This window comes from Ctenopharyngodon idella, chromosome 3 (assembly GCF_019924925.1).
Source record: "Ctenopharyngodon idella isolate HZGC_01 chromosome 3, HZGC01, whole genome shotgun sequence".
NCBI lineage: Eukaryota > Metazoa > Chordata > Actinopteri > Cypriniformes > Xenocyprididae > Ctenopharyngodon > Ctenopharyngodon idella.
Window position 1 is genome coordinate 127858 of NC_067222.1, and position 17821 is coordinate 145678.

Here is a 17821-nt window from a genome sequence, read left to right on the forward strand (position 1 = left end):
TAGTTTGTGGCATGATTGTTTTATTTCCAAAGCATCAATACATACAATAAAAACAGAAAAATGTTCCAGTAAAGAACATTATTGAATGACGTTTCAAAGATGTGCTTTTGTTACTGGATGGTGTTTTTCAGGAAGTGAAATTGTCTGTACTAATGCAGTCTTCGTGTTCATGTTAGACTTCAGCAGATTCTATGGCTTTTAATGAGATTTGGATCTATCTTTGTAAGTTTTCTGATCATCTGTCTTCAGCTTAGTAAATACAAGAACAAACGTATGAAACCAAAGTATGCAGGAAAGTTTCTTGCATCAATGATGATTCACCCCGCCCCTGTTCCCTTATTGGACCTTCATGCCTTCACTCACAGTCCATCTCTAAGCTCTTTCTCAATGCTGACGCTCAGTCTTTTTGCCACTCAGTGGGCGTAACGGTGACGTCACTCACATACCCTCTATATAAAAGCTGCTCAGTGCGGCTGATTGTCCATCCAAATCCAGCAGCTCCAGCACTTTCATTCTGCTCTCCTCTCCATCATTCATCTGCTCAAGGTATGAAATTTCTCTGTTTAATAGATATGCATGCTTAATACAAAAACGTGTTTGAATATGATTCTGTTTAAATGCAGTTTGACAGTAATCCATTTTGATAGTTAGTAGGTTTAGTAGGTAACCTATATTGTCAAAACAACTCTTAAGTATCTCATCTCATTATTTCAAAAAAGTATCACGTAAATTATGAGAAAGTATCATTACGAGAAAGTATCTAATTATCTCATTATTACGAGAAAGTACCATTATTGTGAAAAAGTACACTATATTGCCAAAAGTATTGGGACACCCCTCCAAATCATTGAATTCAGGTGTTCCAATCACTTCCATGGTCACAGGTGTATAAAATCAAGCACTAGGCATGCAGACTGCTTCTACAAACATTTGTGAAAGAACGGGTCGCTCTCAGCAGCTCAGTAAATTCAAGCGTGGTACTGTGATAGGTTGCCACCTGTGCAATAAGTCCATTCGTGAAATTTCCTCACTACTAAATATTCCACGGTCAACTGCTAGTGGTCTCATAACAAAGTGGAAGCAATTGGAACAACAGCAGCTCAGTCATGAAGTGGTAGGCCACGTAAAATCACAGAGTGGGATCAGCGCATGCTGAGGCTCACAGTGCACAGAAGTCGCCAACTTTCTGCAGAGTCAATAGTTACAGACCTCCAAACTTCATGTGGCCTTCAGATTAGCTCAAGAACAGTACGTAGAGAGCTTTATGGAATGGGTTTCCATGGCCGAGCAGCTGCATCCAAGCCTTACATCACCAAGTGCAATGCAAAGCGTCGGATGCAGTGGTGTAAAGCACGCCGCCACTGGACTCTAGAGCAGTGGAGACGTGTTCTCTGGAGTGACCAATCACGCTTCTCTGTCTGGCAAACCCATGGACAAGTCTGGGTTTGGCAGTTGCCAGGAGAACGGTACTTGCCTGACTGCATTGTGCCAAGTGTAAAGTTTGGTGGAGGGGGGATTATGGTGTGGGGTTGTTTTTCAGGGGTTGGGCTTGAATCCTTAGTTCCAGTGAAAGGAACTCTTAATGCTTCAGCATACCAAGACATTCTGGACAATTTCATGCTCCCATCTTTGTGGGAACAGTTTGGGGATAACCCCTTCCTGTTCCAACATGACTGCGCACCAGTGCACAAAGCAAGGTCCATAAAGACATGGATGAGCAAGTTGACTGAACTTGACTGGCCTGCACAGAGTCCTGACCTCAACCCGATAAAACACCTTTGGGATGAATTAGAGCGGAGACTGTGAGCCAGGCCTTCTCGCCAACATCACTGCCTGACCTCACAAATGTGCTTCTATAATGGTCTAAAATTCCCATAAAAACACTGCTAAACCTTGTGGAAAGCCTTCCCAGAAGAGTTGAAGCTGTTATAGCTGCAAAGGGTGGGCCAACTCCATATTAAACCCTACGGATTAAGAATGGGATGTCATTAAAGTTCATGTGCATGTAAAGGCAGGCGTCCCAAAACTTTTGGCAATATAGTGTAGATGAGATTCTCAGACCAGATTATAGATCACAATAAACCTCATTTATATATTTACGGGACATTCAACAAATATCTGCTTGTTGACATACAAATACACAGTATAATTCTTCCAAACGTCCCGTCTGCTCCTGATATGTTGAGCTCATGATCTGATTCATGATTAATGTTTATTTGTGAAGGTCTTCTTCTTGTTCACAGAGGCGTAAAGTTCATCCTGCGGTTCATCTTCTGTTCATCTGATGGCAGCATAAGTCACTGTATCAATATGATCCTGAAAGAACAGATTCTGTCCATTAATATTGATTATTATTATTATTATTAGAGCACAAGCTTCATTTATCTGAGAGTCAAACTCATTTCAGCAGCGTATAGATGAGAGAAGATGAGTGATTTTCTCTGAATAGGATTGGTCAGTGGACAGTGATGAAGAAGAAGGGAAAGTGCTGGTATCTACTCACATCCACTGATTTTACTGGCTTTTTATTGGAGAAAGTGACCTCAGAATAAGTCACATGATCATCTGTCTGCTCCTAAACATCAATGCAGAGAATCAAGTTTAACACACACAACAGACACATATCTCTCACTATAATATGTAGAATAACACTAAAGCGTTCAGTAAATCACATTAGAGAACAGACAGTGAATGTAATGTTTGATGATTTAGTTGACTCACATTGGCTCTGGCAGCAGGAGGAATGGACGTGTTGATCGTCTCATACGTCCCTTTATGTTCATTCTCATCTTTGACCTTCAGACAACAAACAGAAAAACTGCATGAATGACACTTTATTGAGCTTTAAAGACAGTGATCAGATCTAAATCACTGCATTACTGAACTCACCGCAGAGTCGACTGTCCCTCTTTTATTATCTGAGAATTTATGATAAAACACACATGAAAGACACAGAATGTAACAATAAAATGTTGTTGAAGCATTAAAATGAATGATAAATTTGACTTGATAACTCTTTGAGATTGACATTACAGGAATTCTCAGCAGGAATAAACTTCTGTTTGATAATTTGATATAATGCACATGTTTCTATGATACACTCAATCTGAACATGTGATCGTTTGCTCATCATTACAGTGAGATCTGAACTGTTTTTAGTTGTTCTAAAGGAGTAAATCTGAAACTCACCAGCTGTTTTTCTGCAGATCAGCCAGAGAACAGCAAGAAGGAAAACAGCGACTGCAGCGACAGAAATCACTGCGACTGAAGAAGAGATCGAGCTCAGAGTCAGAGACGGACAGAGACGACTGGAGACAATTACAGACAAAGACAAAAGCGATTGGTCATGGGAATGTGATGATACCTTGTGTGTTTGTAGTTGAGTTTGTGACTGCTGTTCTTGTATCATCTTGAGCTGTAAAGGATTCATCATTGTATCACAAAGGACGAGGAGAAAGACGAGGTGAGGTGTATCAGATCTTTTAGCAGCTTAAAGTAATCCAGCACAAAAACAACGTAACAAAACTGTTTGCTGAGGCACATACAGTACAACAGCAGACAATGAACTGAACTCAGTGAAGGCAGTTCATACTGAACTAATGAACTAGATCAGAACAGGTGAGTGATAACAATGAAACGATGAATAACCACGACAACCAATGAAAACATACTTAGTAACCATGACAACAAAAGGAAACACATGAACATTTGGAAAACAGTGAGAAACAAAGGTAAAGTAGCTCTGTGAAGTTGGCACCCCATAAAACGAAATTATCCCCAAAACTATGCCATTCGTTTGTGCTGATTTGTGCCGCAAAAGCGAACGTTTGTGCTGGTTTGGTGTTCGAGATATTGAGCGTTATTTTTTTGGTCATGTGACGTCATTCTCCACCCCATATCGTTCAAATCGCTCCAAACCGGTGCCGTCCATTTGTGCTCGGATTGTGCTGGTTTGTGCCGTTAAAAGAATGACTTGGAATAATAATAATAGGCCTAGTAAAAAAAAACAAGAAAAAAAAAAAAAATCAATCCACCCCACGTCATCTTAAATCGTTCCAAAATGGTGCTGTTTGTTTGTGCTTAATTTGTGCCGTTAAAAAGTAACTACGACCCTTCTTAAATGAACATAAATTTGTGTCAGATATTGTTACAAACACATATAGGCCTACATGTTACCTGCCTACTTCTGTAACCAGTACTATATAGTGTGCTACTGTATAGTACTGGGACAGATATTTGATTAAATAATTATAATAAAATACTATATAATTGCATGTTAAATGTTCAAATATATTAAACAGCTGTTACGTTCCATGTATGTTTTGTATTGTATTTTGTTTTCTCCCTCTCATGTTATCTATCCATCGAGTTGTTTTAGGTTGATCTTATTGGACCGGAAGACCAGCAATCATCGTGATGTCATGACGCTCTGACGTCACGACCAGCGTTCTGCCAATCTGCGGGTTGCTGATTGTTTAAAGGGCTTTTGGCGGCGTCCATCTGCAGTGAGCGTTTGGGCTTCGGACCTCACTCACCTTTGTCGAGCCAGAAGCACTCAGCCAACCTACGTGTCTTTGAGCCGTTCACTTAGTCTGTGGTTTACTGAGACAGTATTCTGTGAGTTGTTTGATGCACTCGTGTAATAGTTAATCTGATGGAGTTAGAGCGTGATACAAGTTTCACGTATTCATTGTATGTGCGCATTCGTATGCTGGTGTGAAGTTAACCACTTGATTCGGTCTTGATTGGGAAATAATGATCCCTTTGTTATGTACAGCCCTACTCGGTGTTAATCTCAACCTTCTTGACAATTGTAGTGAATGACGGCTCGATTTGTTAGTTAGTGATTTATGTTAGTTAGTGTGGGGGGGGGTGTTCGCCTCCATTGTACTTTTGGTTATTTATGTAGTAAGTTTAGTTAAGGCGTCGTATACGCCGAAGTTTTCGGTTTTGTTTCTACATTTTATTTTTGGTAGTTAGTTTAGGGGTGTGGGCGCTAGTTAATGGGGTTTTGTTTTGATTATTTCTTTTGTTTGGCGACACCCTCGTTTCTTTTTCTTTTGAGTTTGTTTCTCTTGTATTGTCCTTTTCTCCACCCGTGTCAATAAAGATCGGGTTATTTTTGCAACCCTTGTTGTCTGGCCTGTTCTTCCTCACACTGCAACAGTTGCATCTCACCTAAATGTTGCGTTCATTCCATTTAACATCTGTAAACTCGTAACACAGCTATTTGATGTTTAACGTGTTTCTGCGCCCCTCAAAAACGTTAAACAATGCACAGTAGGAAAGTCTGCCTATATGAAGAAAAGATATGTGCTCTGAGACTGAATAAAAGATCACGTGTGCAGGACAATTTACAGGTTAATTAAACATGTGTTAGACACGCCAGAGAAGTGAATTTTTTATTAATTATTGTTCAATCAAGAAACTCACAGGAGCGCGAGTATAACATTTTAACACATCTTCACATCTTCCGCAGAGAAAGATAACATGCTGCGACTAACAGGCCTTGAGGAATCTTGAATGGCTTATGCTCAGATTATTTCATCATCTAACTGCAAAATGAATAACGCGATACAAAACAAACACTTTAATCTCTGTCCATGTAAAGTAGCCTACAGGTGAAGACTGTTTTCTTAAATAAAATAACAATAATAACTAGATAAAGTTTGTCGAGACAAAGTTTAAGTTGGCTTGAAAAAGCTGGATCAGAAAGTTTGAAGTAGTTTTAAAAGCTTGAAGCTTGAAAGTTTTCAGTTTGAAAGTTTAAGTTTTAGTTTAGTAGTTTTGATAGATAGATAGATAGATAGATAGATAGATAGAGTTAGGGTACCCAAGGTGGTTGCTAGGGTGTTGATATGTGGTTGCTACGGTATTTGGGGTGGTTGCTATGCCGTTGCTAACGTATTCGGAATGGTTGCTAAGGTGTTGCTATGCAGTTGCTAAGGTATTCTGGGTGGTTGTTAGGGTGTTACTATGCAGTTGCTAAGGTACTTGGGTGGTTGCTATGGTGTTGCTATGCGGTTGCTAAGGTATTCTAGGTTGTTGCTATGTGGTCACAAAGGTACTTGGGGTGGTTGCTTGGGTGTTGCTATGCGGTTGCTAAGGTACTCGGGGTGGTTGCTAGGGTGTTGCTATGTAGTTGCTAGGGTGATAGATAGATAGATAGCCTATAGGCAAAGGCAGTTTTCTTTAAATAAAATAACAATTATAACTAGATAAAAAAAAAAGTTCATCAAGACACACTTTAAGTTGGCTTGAAAAGCCAGATCAGAAAGTTTGAAATAGTTTTAAAAGTTTGAAGTTTGAAAGTTTAAGTTTTAGTTTAGTAGTTTTGAAAGATAGATAGATAGATAGATAGATAGATAGGAAGCATTAGATAGATTGATAGATATAGATGGAGTTAGGGTACTCAAGGTGGTTGCTAGGGTGTTGATATGTGGTTGCTAGGGTACTCTGAGTGGTTGCAAGGGTTTTATGTGGTTGCTAAGGTACTCTGGTTGTCTGCTAAGGTGTTGCTATGCAGTTGCTAGGGTACTCGGGGTAGTTGCAAAGGTGTTGCTATGTGGTTGCTAAGGTATTCTGGGTGGTTGTTAGGGTGTTGCTATGTGGTTGCTAGGGTACTTGGGGTGGTTGCTATGCGGTTGCTAACGTATTCTAAGTGGTTGCTAAGCTGTTGCAATGCGGTTGCTAAGGTACTCTGGTTGTCTGCTAAGGTGTTGCTATGCAGTTGCTAGGGTACTCGGGTGTTACAAGTTCTCCAGTCTAGGGTTGGGAGACAGTAGCAGGGTAAAATTAAATTAGAAGGAGAAACAAAACCAAAGAACGTGGAGGGTTCCCTTCAGTCCTCTGCCCCAGAAATGTGAATGAACCACACAATGATACAAAATAAAGGCAGGGGAAAAATGGAAGCAAACAGTCTTCAGGAGAGGGGCTAGCCAAAACAACAAACAAAAGAATTACTAACTGTTAGAAGGAGAACTAAATGACCTATGCAGAAAAAAAGAAAGGAAATAAACAACATAGGCTTCCCTCCACTCCCTGGCTAACCAAAAACAGGGATAAACATTACAAAAGAAAAAGTGGCACCCCCTCCCTACAGGCTTCCTTTAACATAAAAATATTGAATGTAAGAAAAATACAATACCTTTTAGTTACCAAAACAATGTTGCAAAGGTGTTGCTATGTGGTTGCTAAGGTATTCTGGGTGGTTGTTAGGGTGTTGCTATGCGGTTGCTAGATAGATAGATAGATAGATAGATAGATAGATAGAACAGTGTTAAATAGTCTACTCCATTATTTTTGATCACACAGATAAAAGTAAGACAATATTCACAGCCACAAAGTGTTGACTTTTATTTGTGCGCTCACTATGAAAACAGAACGTAAATGAAACTACAGGATGCGCTTCTCATCTCGGTTTCCTGACTTGTGTAGCGCCGCGCCTCACAACAAAAAATAAAATCTGTAAATTATTTAAGTCAAACATATTTTGCGTATTTATTACTTTAATGGCTTGCCTGCATTACTGTCCCAGAGACTTGTTATGTCAAGGGGAAACACATTATTGTAATTTCAAGGCCACAAAACCGTCTCAAAGCAACAGCGCCGGTAACGATTTAGGACTGATGTAACTGTTCCTAAATCAAGCACAAAAGGACACAAACGAACGATGCCAGTTTTGGAGTGATTAAGATGACATTGGGTGGAGATTGGGTTTTATCATTATTTTTTAAAAAAAGATAATCACTTACAGTGTTTCTTTTAACGGCACAAACCAGCACAAATCGAGCACAAACGAACGGCACCGGTTTGGAGAGATTTGAACGACATGGGATGGAGAATGACGTCACACAACCAAAAAAAAATAACGCTCAGTATCTCGAACACCAAACCAGCACAAACGTTCGTTTTCGCGGCACAAATCAGCACAAACGAATGGCATAGTTTTGGGGATCGTTTTATGGGGTGCCAACTTCACAGAGGTACTAAAAGAAAATGAAAATGAAACTAAACCAACAGCTGAACATCCATCATACTGTAGACTATGACGATCATAATTTAATTAGTTTACACACAAGATAACTCTAGCGTTATACACAGTAAAGCAGTGATGTGAGAGAGACAGTGATGATGTACCTGTAGTTTCTGGTGTGTTTCTAGTTGAGTTTGTGATGTGGACTGGAATCACTGCTGTCGTTGAATCATCTTCAGCTGTGAAGGATGAATGTTAGTTCAGATTAAACATTTTTTGCCACCAGGTTTCAATTCCTTCAAAAGCTTTTGTGAGTGTGAGTTTAAAGGAGTTTTGTGAACATGTGGAATGTCGTCCTTTTAAATTGAACATATAATTCACAGAAACACTGACCATGAAGAACATGCAGAGAAACACGTGCATCAGGTCCTTGTTTTTGGTCTCTTTTTGGACCTGTCCATTGTTGGCAGATGTATAATCCAGAATCATCTTCTGTGACGTTCTTGATGTTCAGAGAGCAGTCAGACCCCAGACTCAGTCTCTCATGTCTCTCTGTTTTCTTCTTTATCCCTAAAGTAATCAGTTCAACTGCTGCTGAATGTCTGATACTGTTATAGATCCATGTAGTTGAGTTGCAGTCAGAAAGAGCATTATTACAGGGCAGACGGACATTTTTACCAGAACTGATGAACACATTCTCATCATCCACTCCACTGGAACCTGAAACACAGAACATATGATCATTATGATACATATTAATAAATAAATAAAATATACCAGCATAAAAAAAGCAGACAATTCAAATCATAGTTTTTTTTCCTCATGAACACAAACATCACACTCTCCAGAATAAAGTATTTTTCTTGATCAGAGAGCTGTTGAAATCTCTTAATATGAAGATAATTGTTGATCATCAGATGTTTGAGTGACTCTATGTCCAGTATCAGGAATAATACAGTATGATCTGTATGTATCAATACACAACTCTGAGATCACAACGTGAATGTGTGCAAGAATAAACTGAGCATGTTCAAATCAACTCTTTCCAGACTAATTCCACTAAATGTCTTTAGAGAAAATCCAGATTTCTTTACCTGTGAGAAGTGAAGAGAGAATGATCAGTCCCAGCAGACACAGATCACACTTATCAGCCATTTTCTGTTTCTGTCAGTCTTTCTCTTCATTACATATAGTTACAGCTCTTCCTCTAAACACTATCAGCTCCTCCTGTGGTTGTGAACTTCCTCTAATCTGACCAACTGTGTGTTGAAATCCAGCTAGAGTTGATATATAGTGACACGTTTGTGTGAAACTTGTTGTTCAGTGTGAGAAGTGTATATATTGTTAACCACACTGGCTCAACACACATCTGATCTGAACACAATCTATAGACTTTTGCACATGAGTGCATCACTGATAGTTTCACTTCTTTCTTTTTTTAGCTGTTTCCTGCATGGCATTAAAATCATTAAATTATTAGTAATAAACTTGTTTTGCTACTGAAAAGTTATCCACCATAACTCACTTTTAGAAAATGAATTACATAACAGTTTTTAAAGTAATTATTAGCATCATCTCCAGTTTGGTCAAACAGAAAGTATTTTCACACACTACATGAGCGTCTCTAAAGCAGATATTAACTGTCTTCTGGGAAAGTTACTGCGTCAGGAGCTGAGAGGGTTTGCTGCTTAAAGCGCTTGAGAGATGCTTTCTGCAGCCTATTAAAACTTTGAAAGTCACACGTATGTAAGGATTGCTGTGTTTTTGGACTCGAACTGAGCTTCATGACGTATTTCTAGTGTCCAGTTTATGTTTTCAGTCTGTATGGCCTAGTTTCAGAAACAGCACTTAAAACAAGCGTCCACAAGAGGATTCAGTCCAAGCCCATCTGAGAAAGCAGTGGCAGGAATATATATATATATATATATATATATATAATAATTTATATTTAGAAATTGCTGAAAAAGAATGTTTTTTGTAAGTAAAAATATTTTTAAAAAGGAAAAAAAAAACTTTGCATCAGATTTTTACATGACAAATCACATTAGACTCATGATTGCTGTTTTCAAAGATGTATTGACAAGAAGAAAAAAAAACTGTACAGCAAATGAACACATAAAAAAAGAAAGTGAATTATTGCCCAACCATAAAATAATGAGAGAACATATAAAGGTCATTGGTTTGTTGTATCTCTGATGATTATGGATCATTATATCATCATGCAGATTATTTCATATAATCACTATTAAACTGTGTCTGTATGAAGTTTTACAGTGATGTTTTGCATCTATTCCAGAGTCAAGACTTTCTTACAACATTGAAATAACAGCCGTTCCACATTTCTGTAACTAAAATAGTGAATTATTTATAGCAGTTGTGTTTTCAGAGCTGTGACTCAATGTTGAGGTTTGGAAACATGTTACTAGTGGGTGTGAGAACCACAGGGTTAGTTTAACCACATCGAGCAGTGATCATCTCTGAACCCGGTTTAGATGGGTGTGGATTCTCAATCATTCTGATGTCACTTCCTCTTTTTTCTCTATGTGGGCTGCTGTGTGTCACTGAACGCTGTATTTTCAGTTAACATGAGCAAGCTTTGCCTCTTTAATAAACTGAACTTTAACCCAAAAGTGATGGGTCGATCATGAACGATTAGTTCATTTTGAACAAATCTTTAATATGACTCGGGAACAACGAGTTGTCTCAAAGAGCGATCTGTTCATATTTTGTGCAACATCCTATAGGTTCTGTACTGGATACAGAAATGATTAGGCTTGTTGGACTCGAAGCGGCGCTGCACAGACCGATCGCTGTATGACTTCAAAGTACCACGAGAGTGATTAAGAGAGCAAACTGTATGCTTTTGAAGTATATCATTGAATTTTTATTTTGCCCCAAATGTTGCACAAATGCAGAGTGATCACAAGGGCTGTGTGAAGTGTGTGACTGCACGGGCCTCGTGCCAAAGTGACAGCTGAAAGTGACTCGATATGATATAAAGCCAATAGATAAGTTCATGTCTTTTGTCTGCGCAGTCACAAAAATTGGGCTGGGGAGTGCGGATGTCTGCGAACTCTCCTGATGACAAAAATTCTTTGTGCAGACTTGGATGGCTGAAGTATGCTTCGAAGTACATGTTTTAAATGTTTTTAAATCTGAAAAAGCAATGAAATTGTCAGTGTATTAGTGCATGTTCATTTATGAAAACAGAAAAACAGCACTGTTTGTTCTCGCGATACTGTCTGTTTGTTGTACTGACTGAAATCACTTCAGCTGATTGCCACTGGGAGAAAGAACAATTTAAGGGCCAGATTTACTAAACGGGGCAAATTAGCAAGAGCGCTCAATTCCACAAATGCACCACTGGGAGTGGCAAGTTTTGCGCGTGATCTACTGTTGACGCGCACATTAAAGAATTCAGACGCAGTCAAATCATTTACATAATGACCAACACAATCTAACAAGAGCAGCGCAAATTAGTGTTGGGTCGCTAATAAGCAGAGCTTATGCTCATCATGCGGGTCATCATAGGCGCAACTTGTTACATGTAATCTGACAAACACGTACACATATATGTGTTCGAATAACGTCTTCCTCTGGCATCCCAAAGAAATTAATATGAGTGGAAAATATTTTCTCCCTTCTTTCTCTGTTCTCTCTCTCTCCTCCTAGCAGCAACAACTGCAGCCATGTCACAAAATGGGTTAAGACACACTTTTTTGAGCGTTAAATAATGGTGCAAATACCAGTAAATTGACGAGCGCAAACATTAGTAAATCGCGTTGTGTGATTAGTTTAAATACTCTCCTCCCATTAATTTTGTGTCTGAAAGGGAAACTCCTACAAATGCATATTTGATAAGGTCAGCCGCAAAAACAACTCAGTCCACGTCTTTTCAGCGCTAATTTCTCACTGCGTGTCTTTAGTAAATCCAGACAGTAGTTTTTTTAAGCTGTTAGTAAATCTGGCTCTAAGTGTCTAGAATTATGTGCAGTTCAGTTACATAGTAATTGCATTGTGTTAAAATGACTTGAAACAGTTGGCTCAGTTTTGGCTCAACTCAATATTTTCATTTTGAAAGAACATGTTTCAGTTAATTAGGCCAAAAATAACATGTGATGCTTGTTCAATTTACTTAAATAAATGTAGTTAATCCAACACGATTCTTTTCAAGCACTTAATTCATTTGAGTTGAGAGTACATAAATGATTTTAGTTGTGTTAAAATAGCATTAAAGAAACTAGGAACAGTTTCCCCTTCCCATCATGCTTTGCACAGGGCTGGAGAGGGAGATTAAATCTTGAAATACAATGTTATGTTCTGCTTTTTTTTAATCAAGATGATAAAATTGGGAGACTAATGTTTAATGTTGTTTTATGATCATGTTTAAAAGAGTTTAGTGTTTTTGGGGGTTTCCATTGTGGTGAAGTGTAGAGCATGTGTTTGGGTTGAGGACCTGCTAACAACAATTAAAGTTGTTTTAATGATAAAAACAACTACTTTGGGCTGTCATGGATTTAACTAAACCGTCTACTGGCTGACACCTAACGATAACGAGTCTTTACAGAGCAGATCTTGTTAGATAACATTTGTAAAAGTTGTAAAAATTACATTACATTACTAAATGTAAGTATTTGGTTCTAATTACTCAAATAAAAATGTAAAAATAAAAATATATAGATTTCAAAAGGTCCAGTAAAAACGTTACTGCCGCTGTCACAGTTGCTAGATGACAACAACAGTCCTCCGTAGGCTAGACCTTCCCATTTATCAGCCCTTGGTCTGACCTGCGTGGCCTTCGAAGCTGTGTCTGTACTGTAGTGTTATACTGTATTAACACACAGTTTGTCGACACAATCTCTGATGTAGCAAATATCTTTATACTCAAACAAACTTTATTTTTGGCCAATATCTATAAGTATTTCAAAAATAATTCCAATCCCAATAACTTTGCTGTGAGAGAATGTGAAGTGTGTTAAAGTTATATTATCAGTTCATCATTCGTTTATCAAAGTGGATTTCTGAACTAACCACAATAAAGTTATGTGAATCATTATGAACATGAATGAATCATTTCATTATTAGTTTATCTTTGCGTCAGTTTGACATCCTCACATTATGAGCTCATGAAGGGGAATCACTATATTTGTAACAAACATCTCAGGAAAGAGGTTTTATTAAGAAAATTAGTAGCAATCATCCAAAATAAAACGATGGAGAATCACCAAATCATCTTCAACACACAGAACAGAGAGATGATCACACAAACAGTCTGAGTCTGTCTATTGCTGTATTTAATATTGTATTCAAAGCAGTTTATAAACGAACCACAAGAAAATGACATTCAACACTAAACGCAAATATCTTGCCTGTTATTTGCAAAAATATTTGAATCTAAACTTGATGGTATCACTATTTCTTCAGGGTGCTCAGATGATTTTTTCTGTTTTCTGAGAAGAAGAAATAAATAAAACAGTGAACAGTCCTCTGTAAGTCTTTGCTATTTTAATCAAAATAACTGACTTAAGCTGAACAATGACATATTTGACAAACAAAGCATTATTTTTCCTGTTACTGCTGTAAAGCTGCTTTGAGGTGACTTCACTTGACTTAAATCTTGTTTCAGATTGTCTCCAAACTCAGCAGTATTTTATTGTAATATTGTAGGCATCTCTATTTCCTCTGGGTGCTGCGAGTCCTTCCTCCCTGCAAAATAAAAGCATGGACTGACCTCTCGTATGTGTTTTTACCATGATTGCAGATTGTTCCAGATCAGATGAGTGTGAATCATCAGATTGTGTGAAGCTCAAACTCACCAGCTCTTCTTGCACAGATGATCTGAAGAAGAATCACAGTAGGAGCAGCAAACACTGCCATCTCAACAATAATCACAATCACTGCAGGAAACATGTGTGGAAGAAGAAGAGAAACTGGACATGACTGAAGTCAAGGGGATTAAACTATGAACAGTTATTGAAGAAGCATTTACAGACAGATCAACGTGATCTCATGAGAAAACGTGTGTATTTTTACGTAAACTGTGGTTCTACCACACGTACATTTACTTACGTTTTCATACACACAAAAACGTACAACATTGACGTATTTAGAGGACTAAAACGTAAAAATACTTACGTATTAACAGCAATAAAAACGTAAATCATGTAACGTAAAGTGTGAATGTATATGAATTTCCATGTATTAATATTAAATATCGTGGCTTTAATGATTTAACGATGTTTTTAGTCGAATTTATTGAAAGCAGTTTACTCATCTACTTAATATGAAATAACATTTCTGTTCGTGACTTGTGCTGCTCGTTTCGGAGGATTGCATAATGTTAAACAAGACTACAGTTTAAAACCTTATGAATAAATTTTCTGTAATTGTTTAACCATTTTGTAATATTTAGTTTGTTTGCTGTGAGACACAGAAGGTGTTTTCTCCTATGCAGTGACTGACAATACAACCTTAAGATACACCAAAACACAACATAAATTCACAAATCACACCCATTTTATTTGTTCACTGTACTCCAAATCTTTAGAATCCATATGTTTGTAAGTAACAGATCCAAATTCAGCCCTTTATCCATCGATCTTCATCTTCATTCTCAGCTACAGCGACAGTCACAGTCAAAGCTCGCGCTCGCTATGATTCAAATTTGAAAGTCGCGACACCCTCGATAAGTGTTACGACATGGTTTACGGCACTGATATCACAGCCTGGTCTCATTGTTAATACGTAGGTATTAATACGTAACTTTCAAAGATACAAAACGTACATTTTTGTACGTTTAGAAAGGTGCTAAAACGTACAATATTTACGTAATTATGGCACTAAAACGTAAAAATACTTACGTTTTTACAGCGAAAAAAAACGTAAAATATTTACGAATCTTATCATGTCTTAAAGATATATGTATAATTTCCCTTTTATCGTTTTGTAGATAAATGTAAGATCCCTAAACCCCATCCCGAACCTAAACCTACCCATTTTATACAGAATGTTAAAAGAATAAAACATAATGGGCAGAAATGTGTAGGAAAATGACAATTTTAGTAAAAATATAACATTAAAACGACATTTTGAGCCACTAATCCTACACCTACCCCTAAACCTACCCATAACCATTTCTTTAAACTACCTACTAATATAAATAAAAGAATGACAGACAAACAAGCGTAATCACAATAATTTATTATTTGCGAAAAATGTCAAAAGTGGTACCAAAAGTAGTTCAAATGATGATGAGTTCCAGTCAGTCTTCTCTGGCGGTAATAGTTTTTTATAGGGTACAGAGCAGAATTTAACTCATTAATCCATGAAAATATGATGAATCCGGCTTCTCTCCGTGAAAGCGCGCACTCATTTCAAATGTCAATCCACTGAAACACGGCATGTCGCAATCTGTGACGAAGGTGAGAACCAATGAGCATTGTTTTGCAGAATAAGTTAATACTTGTTCAAAACGACATTTTGAGCAAAGTTTGTACTATTTTGATCAAATGTATTTTCGTTCAATAAATACACTGTCGCTGAAATATGTTTTATATTTTTAAAATACAGACAAACATTAATGATTCGGAATGTTTCTTAAAACCTTTTCGGAGGAGATCCGAATCTATATTTCAATCTGTCACCATTGCTGTGGTTTGGAATTGGTACAATGTGCTTGGAAAAAATATGATCAGAAAATCAACGTGCATAATAATTATGCACGCGCTGTCCAGGCCTGTTCCATCAGATTAGAGCAGAATCATGATGATGCTCACGAGCGCGTCAAGAATCAGCCGGATTTCCACGCGCAAACAGTGAAACTCAATTGACGAAATCGCTGTGGCGTCGTTTTATGGCATCTAGTGTTTTAGAGGGTAATTAAATCAAATGCCCTTTTGCCCGCGTGCACCTTTAGCACTGACCATTTAATGCTGACGAGGGATATGGTACCTGCTGCCTGCGATTATAATTGCATAATAATATCATGAGAGTACCGATGTAATTATACAATTTTAGAAATTGCAAAATGCAAAATAATAATCTTTAAGGGTCACTGAATCATTGTAACGAAATGTCACCGTGTTTCTCAGAGACACGAAAGGTATCAGCTGCATCATGACAGTCTTCAAAAACCAGCTGGAGATATAAGAAACTTGAACATTTGTTTTAAAACATCAATACAAAAGATTAATCTGTATTAAATATACAGTTTACAAATAAAAAGTCCCACTTTTGCTGACTTCACCCTACTGCATAACTCCTATGAAAGCATAGAAGCATATTGTAAACATAGCCTAGCACTTTTTATAGCAACTGACCGTACGAGGTGAAAAAGCTTTTAGACGGAAAACAAATTCATAGAAGCTTTCGTAAATGTGACAAACTTTTCACAGATAACAACTCCAGCAACATCTCAGGTGATGGCAGGGTAAGATTTGACATTAATAATACACCGACACCGGTGAGTTCCTGTTAAGATATTTTACCTGCAGATGCGCTCATGCGGATATAGTCCAAAATAACGCTTCTTAAAAACAAACACGCCATAAAACATCTATAAATCATGCTCTTTATATGAAATGCGACGAGGAACTGGTCAAGAAAACCTGAAGGAACAACAGGCTGCAGCGTTCAGCTTTAGGCGCGAACTCAGAAGCGGAAGATCAAATGTCATCGGTGAGTGTTTGGCGCCACCTGCCGGACACTTTTTGATCTGACGCACTGACACTCCTGCTAAAGGCCCATTAAACACTTCATCTGTCTGTACAGAGACACTGAATAAATACATCGCAACAAGACATGAACCTAGTCACATGGTTCATTTTTATTTGGGCAGTAAAATGGGCAGTAAAAAAAAAAAAAAAAAAAAAAAAAAAATCACAATAACCGTTTCATTAAAGTTCATCTTAACTGATTAGAAATAACAATTTCATGATTTTTCAAAAATAATCATTAAAAAAAAAAAATCACATTTAGCATAGCATAGATTTACTTCAGCAACAGTTTACAAAATATTAAAGCAATGAGAATCACAAACATTCTGACAGACTTTGGGAAAACCTTGATGAAAATGATGAATATGAACACTGCTGTCTTCAGGAGAGCTGCTTATGAACTGAACTCATAACACTGATCTGAACTGATCTGAATAATGACACTATTGTCTTTTAGAGCTTATTTACAGCAGAATTGAACTGAATCATTATTGTGCTGTTTATTACACTGAAGCTGCTCTGAATGAGTCTGTACTGTATAAAGCGCTGGAGAGATAAAGCTGATTCTGTTAAACCTGTACTGACTCCTGGAGCCTTGACAGAAATGTCTGAGAATATGATCTCAACCTTAAAGTGCTTTCATCAGAGTCCCGCTAGATTCAGAATGATTCAGTGAATCAGGAGAATCAGATCTGAGCTTTATCAGTGTCCTGTCACATTCAGAGTGATTCAGTGAATCTGATCTGACCTTAATCAGAGTCCAGTCAGATTCAGATTGATTCAGTGAATCTGATTTGATCTTCATCAGAGTCCTGTCAGATTCAGGGTAATTCAGTGAATCAGGAGAGTCAGATTTGACCTTCATCAGAGTCCTGTCAGATTCAGGGAAATTCAGTGAATCAGGAGAGTCAGATCTGAGCTTCATCTGTGTCCTGTCAGATTCAGACTGATTCAGTGAATCAGATCTGACCTTCATCAGAGTCCTGTCAGATTCAGGGTAATTCAGTGAATCAGGAGAAGCAGATTTGACCTTCATCAGAGTCTAGTCAGATTCAGAGAATCAGATCTAAGCTTCATCAGTGTCCAGTCATTTCAGGGTGATTCAGTGATTCACTTAACACAACCAATCATG

At 37.7% G+C, this 17821-nt stretch overlaps 1 protein-coding gene and 1 long non-coding RNA gene across 3 annotated transcripts; both read right to left on the bottom strand.

The window, feature by feature from the left end:
• On the bottom strand, positions 1-9272 carry LOC127509730 (uncharacterized). 2 transcript variants are annotated; one of them, XM_051888649.1, is made up of 9 exons: positions 9070-9267; positions 8369-8695; positions 8140-8214; positions 3365-3415; positions 3190-3264; positions 2890-2918; positions 2722-2796; positions 2504-2575; positions 1-2316 (listed from the first exon to the last, which is right to left on the bottom strand). In XM_051888649.1, exons 1-9 carry the CDS (start codon positions 9128-9130, stop codon positions 2278-2280), a joined length of 804 nt encoding a protein of 267 aa, XP_051744609.1. In that variant the 5' UTR covers positions 9131-9267; the 3' UTR covers positions 1-2277. The 2 variants fall into 2 exon arrangements, with proteins under 2 accessions (XP_051744609.1, XP_051744610.1); XM_051888650.1 differs by lacking the exon at positions 3365-3415 and having other exon boundaries at positions 9070-9272.
• A 3980-nt stretch (positions 9273-13252) lies between these two features.
• Positions 13253-16646, bottom strand: LOC127509149 (uncharacterized). The gene is made up of 3 exons (XR_007929156.1): positions 16462-16646; positions 13792-13872; positions 13253-13681 (listed from the first exon to the last, which is right to left on the bottom strand). It is a non-coding gene; the product is annotated as an uncharacterized LOC127509149 (long non-coding RNA).
• Between the last annotated feature and the right edge of the window lie 1175 nt (positions 16647-17821).

Coding starts and splice junctions, on each gene's coding strand:
- LOC127509730 (XM_051888649.1), bottom strand. CDS start 9,130: ATGGCTGATAAGTGTGATCTGTGTCTGCTGGGACTGATCATTCTCTCT. Junction 3,265..3,364: donor CTCAACTACAAACACACAAG/GTATCATCACAT, acceptor TCTCTTCTTCAG/TCGCAGTGATTTCTGTCGCT. Junction 2,317..2,503: donor AGCCAGTAAAATCAGTGGAT/GTGAGTAGATAC, acceptor CTGTTCTTTCAG/GATCATATTGATACAGTGAC.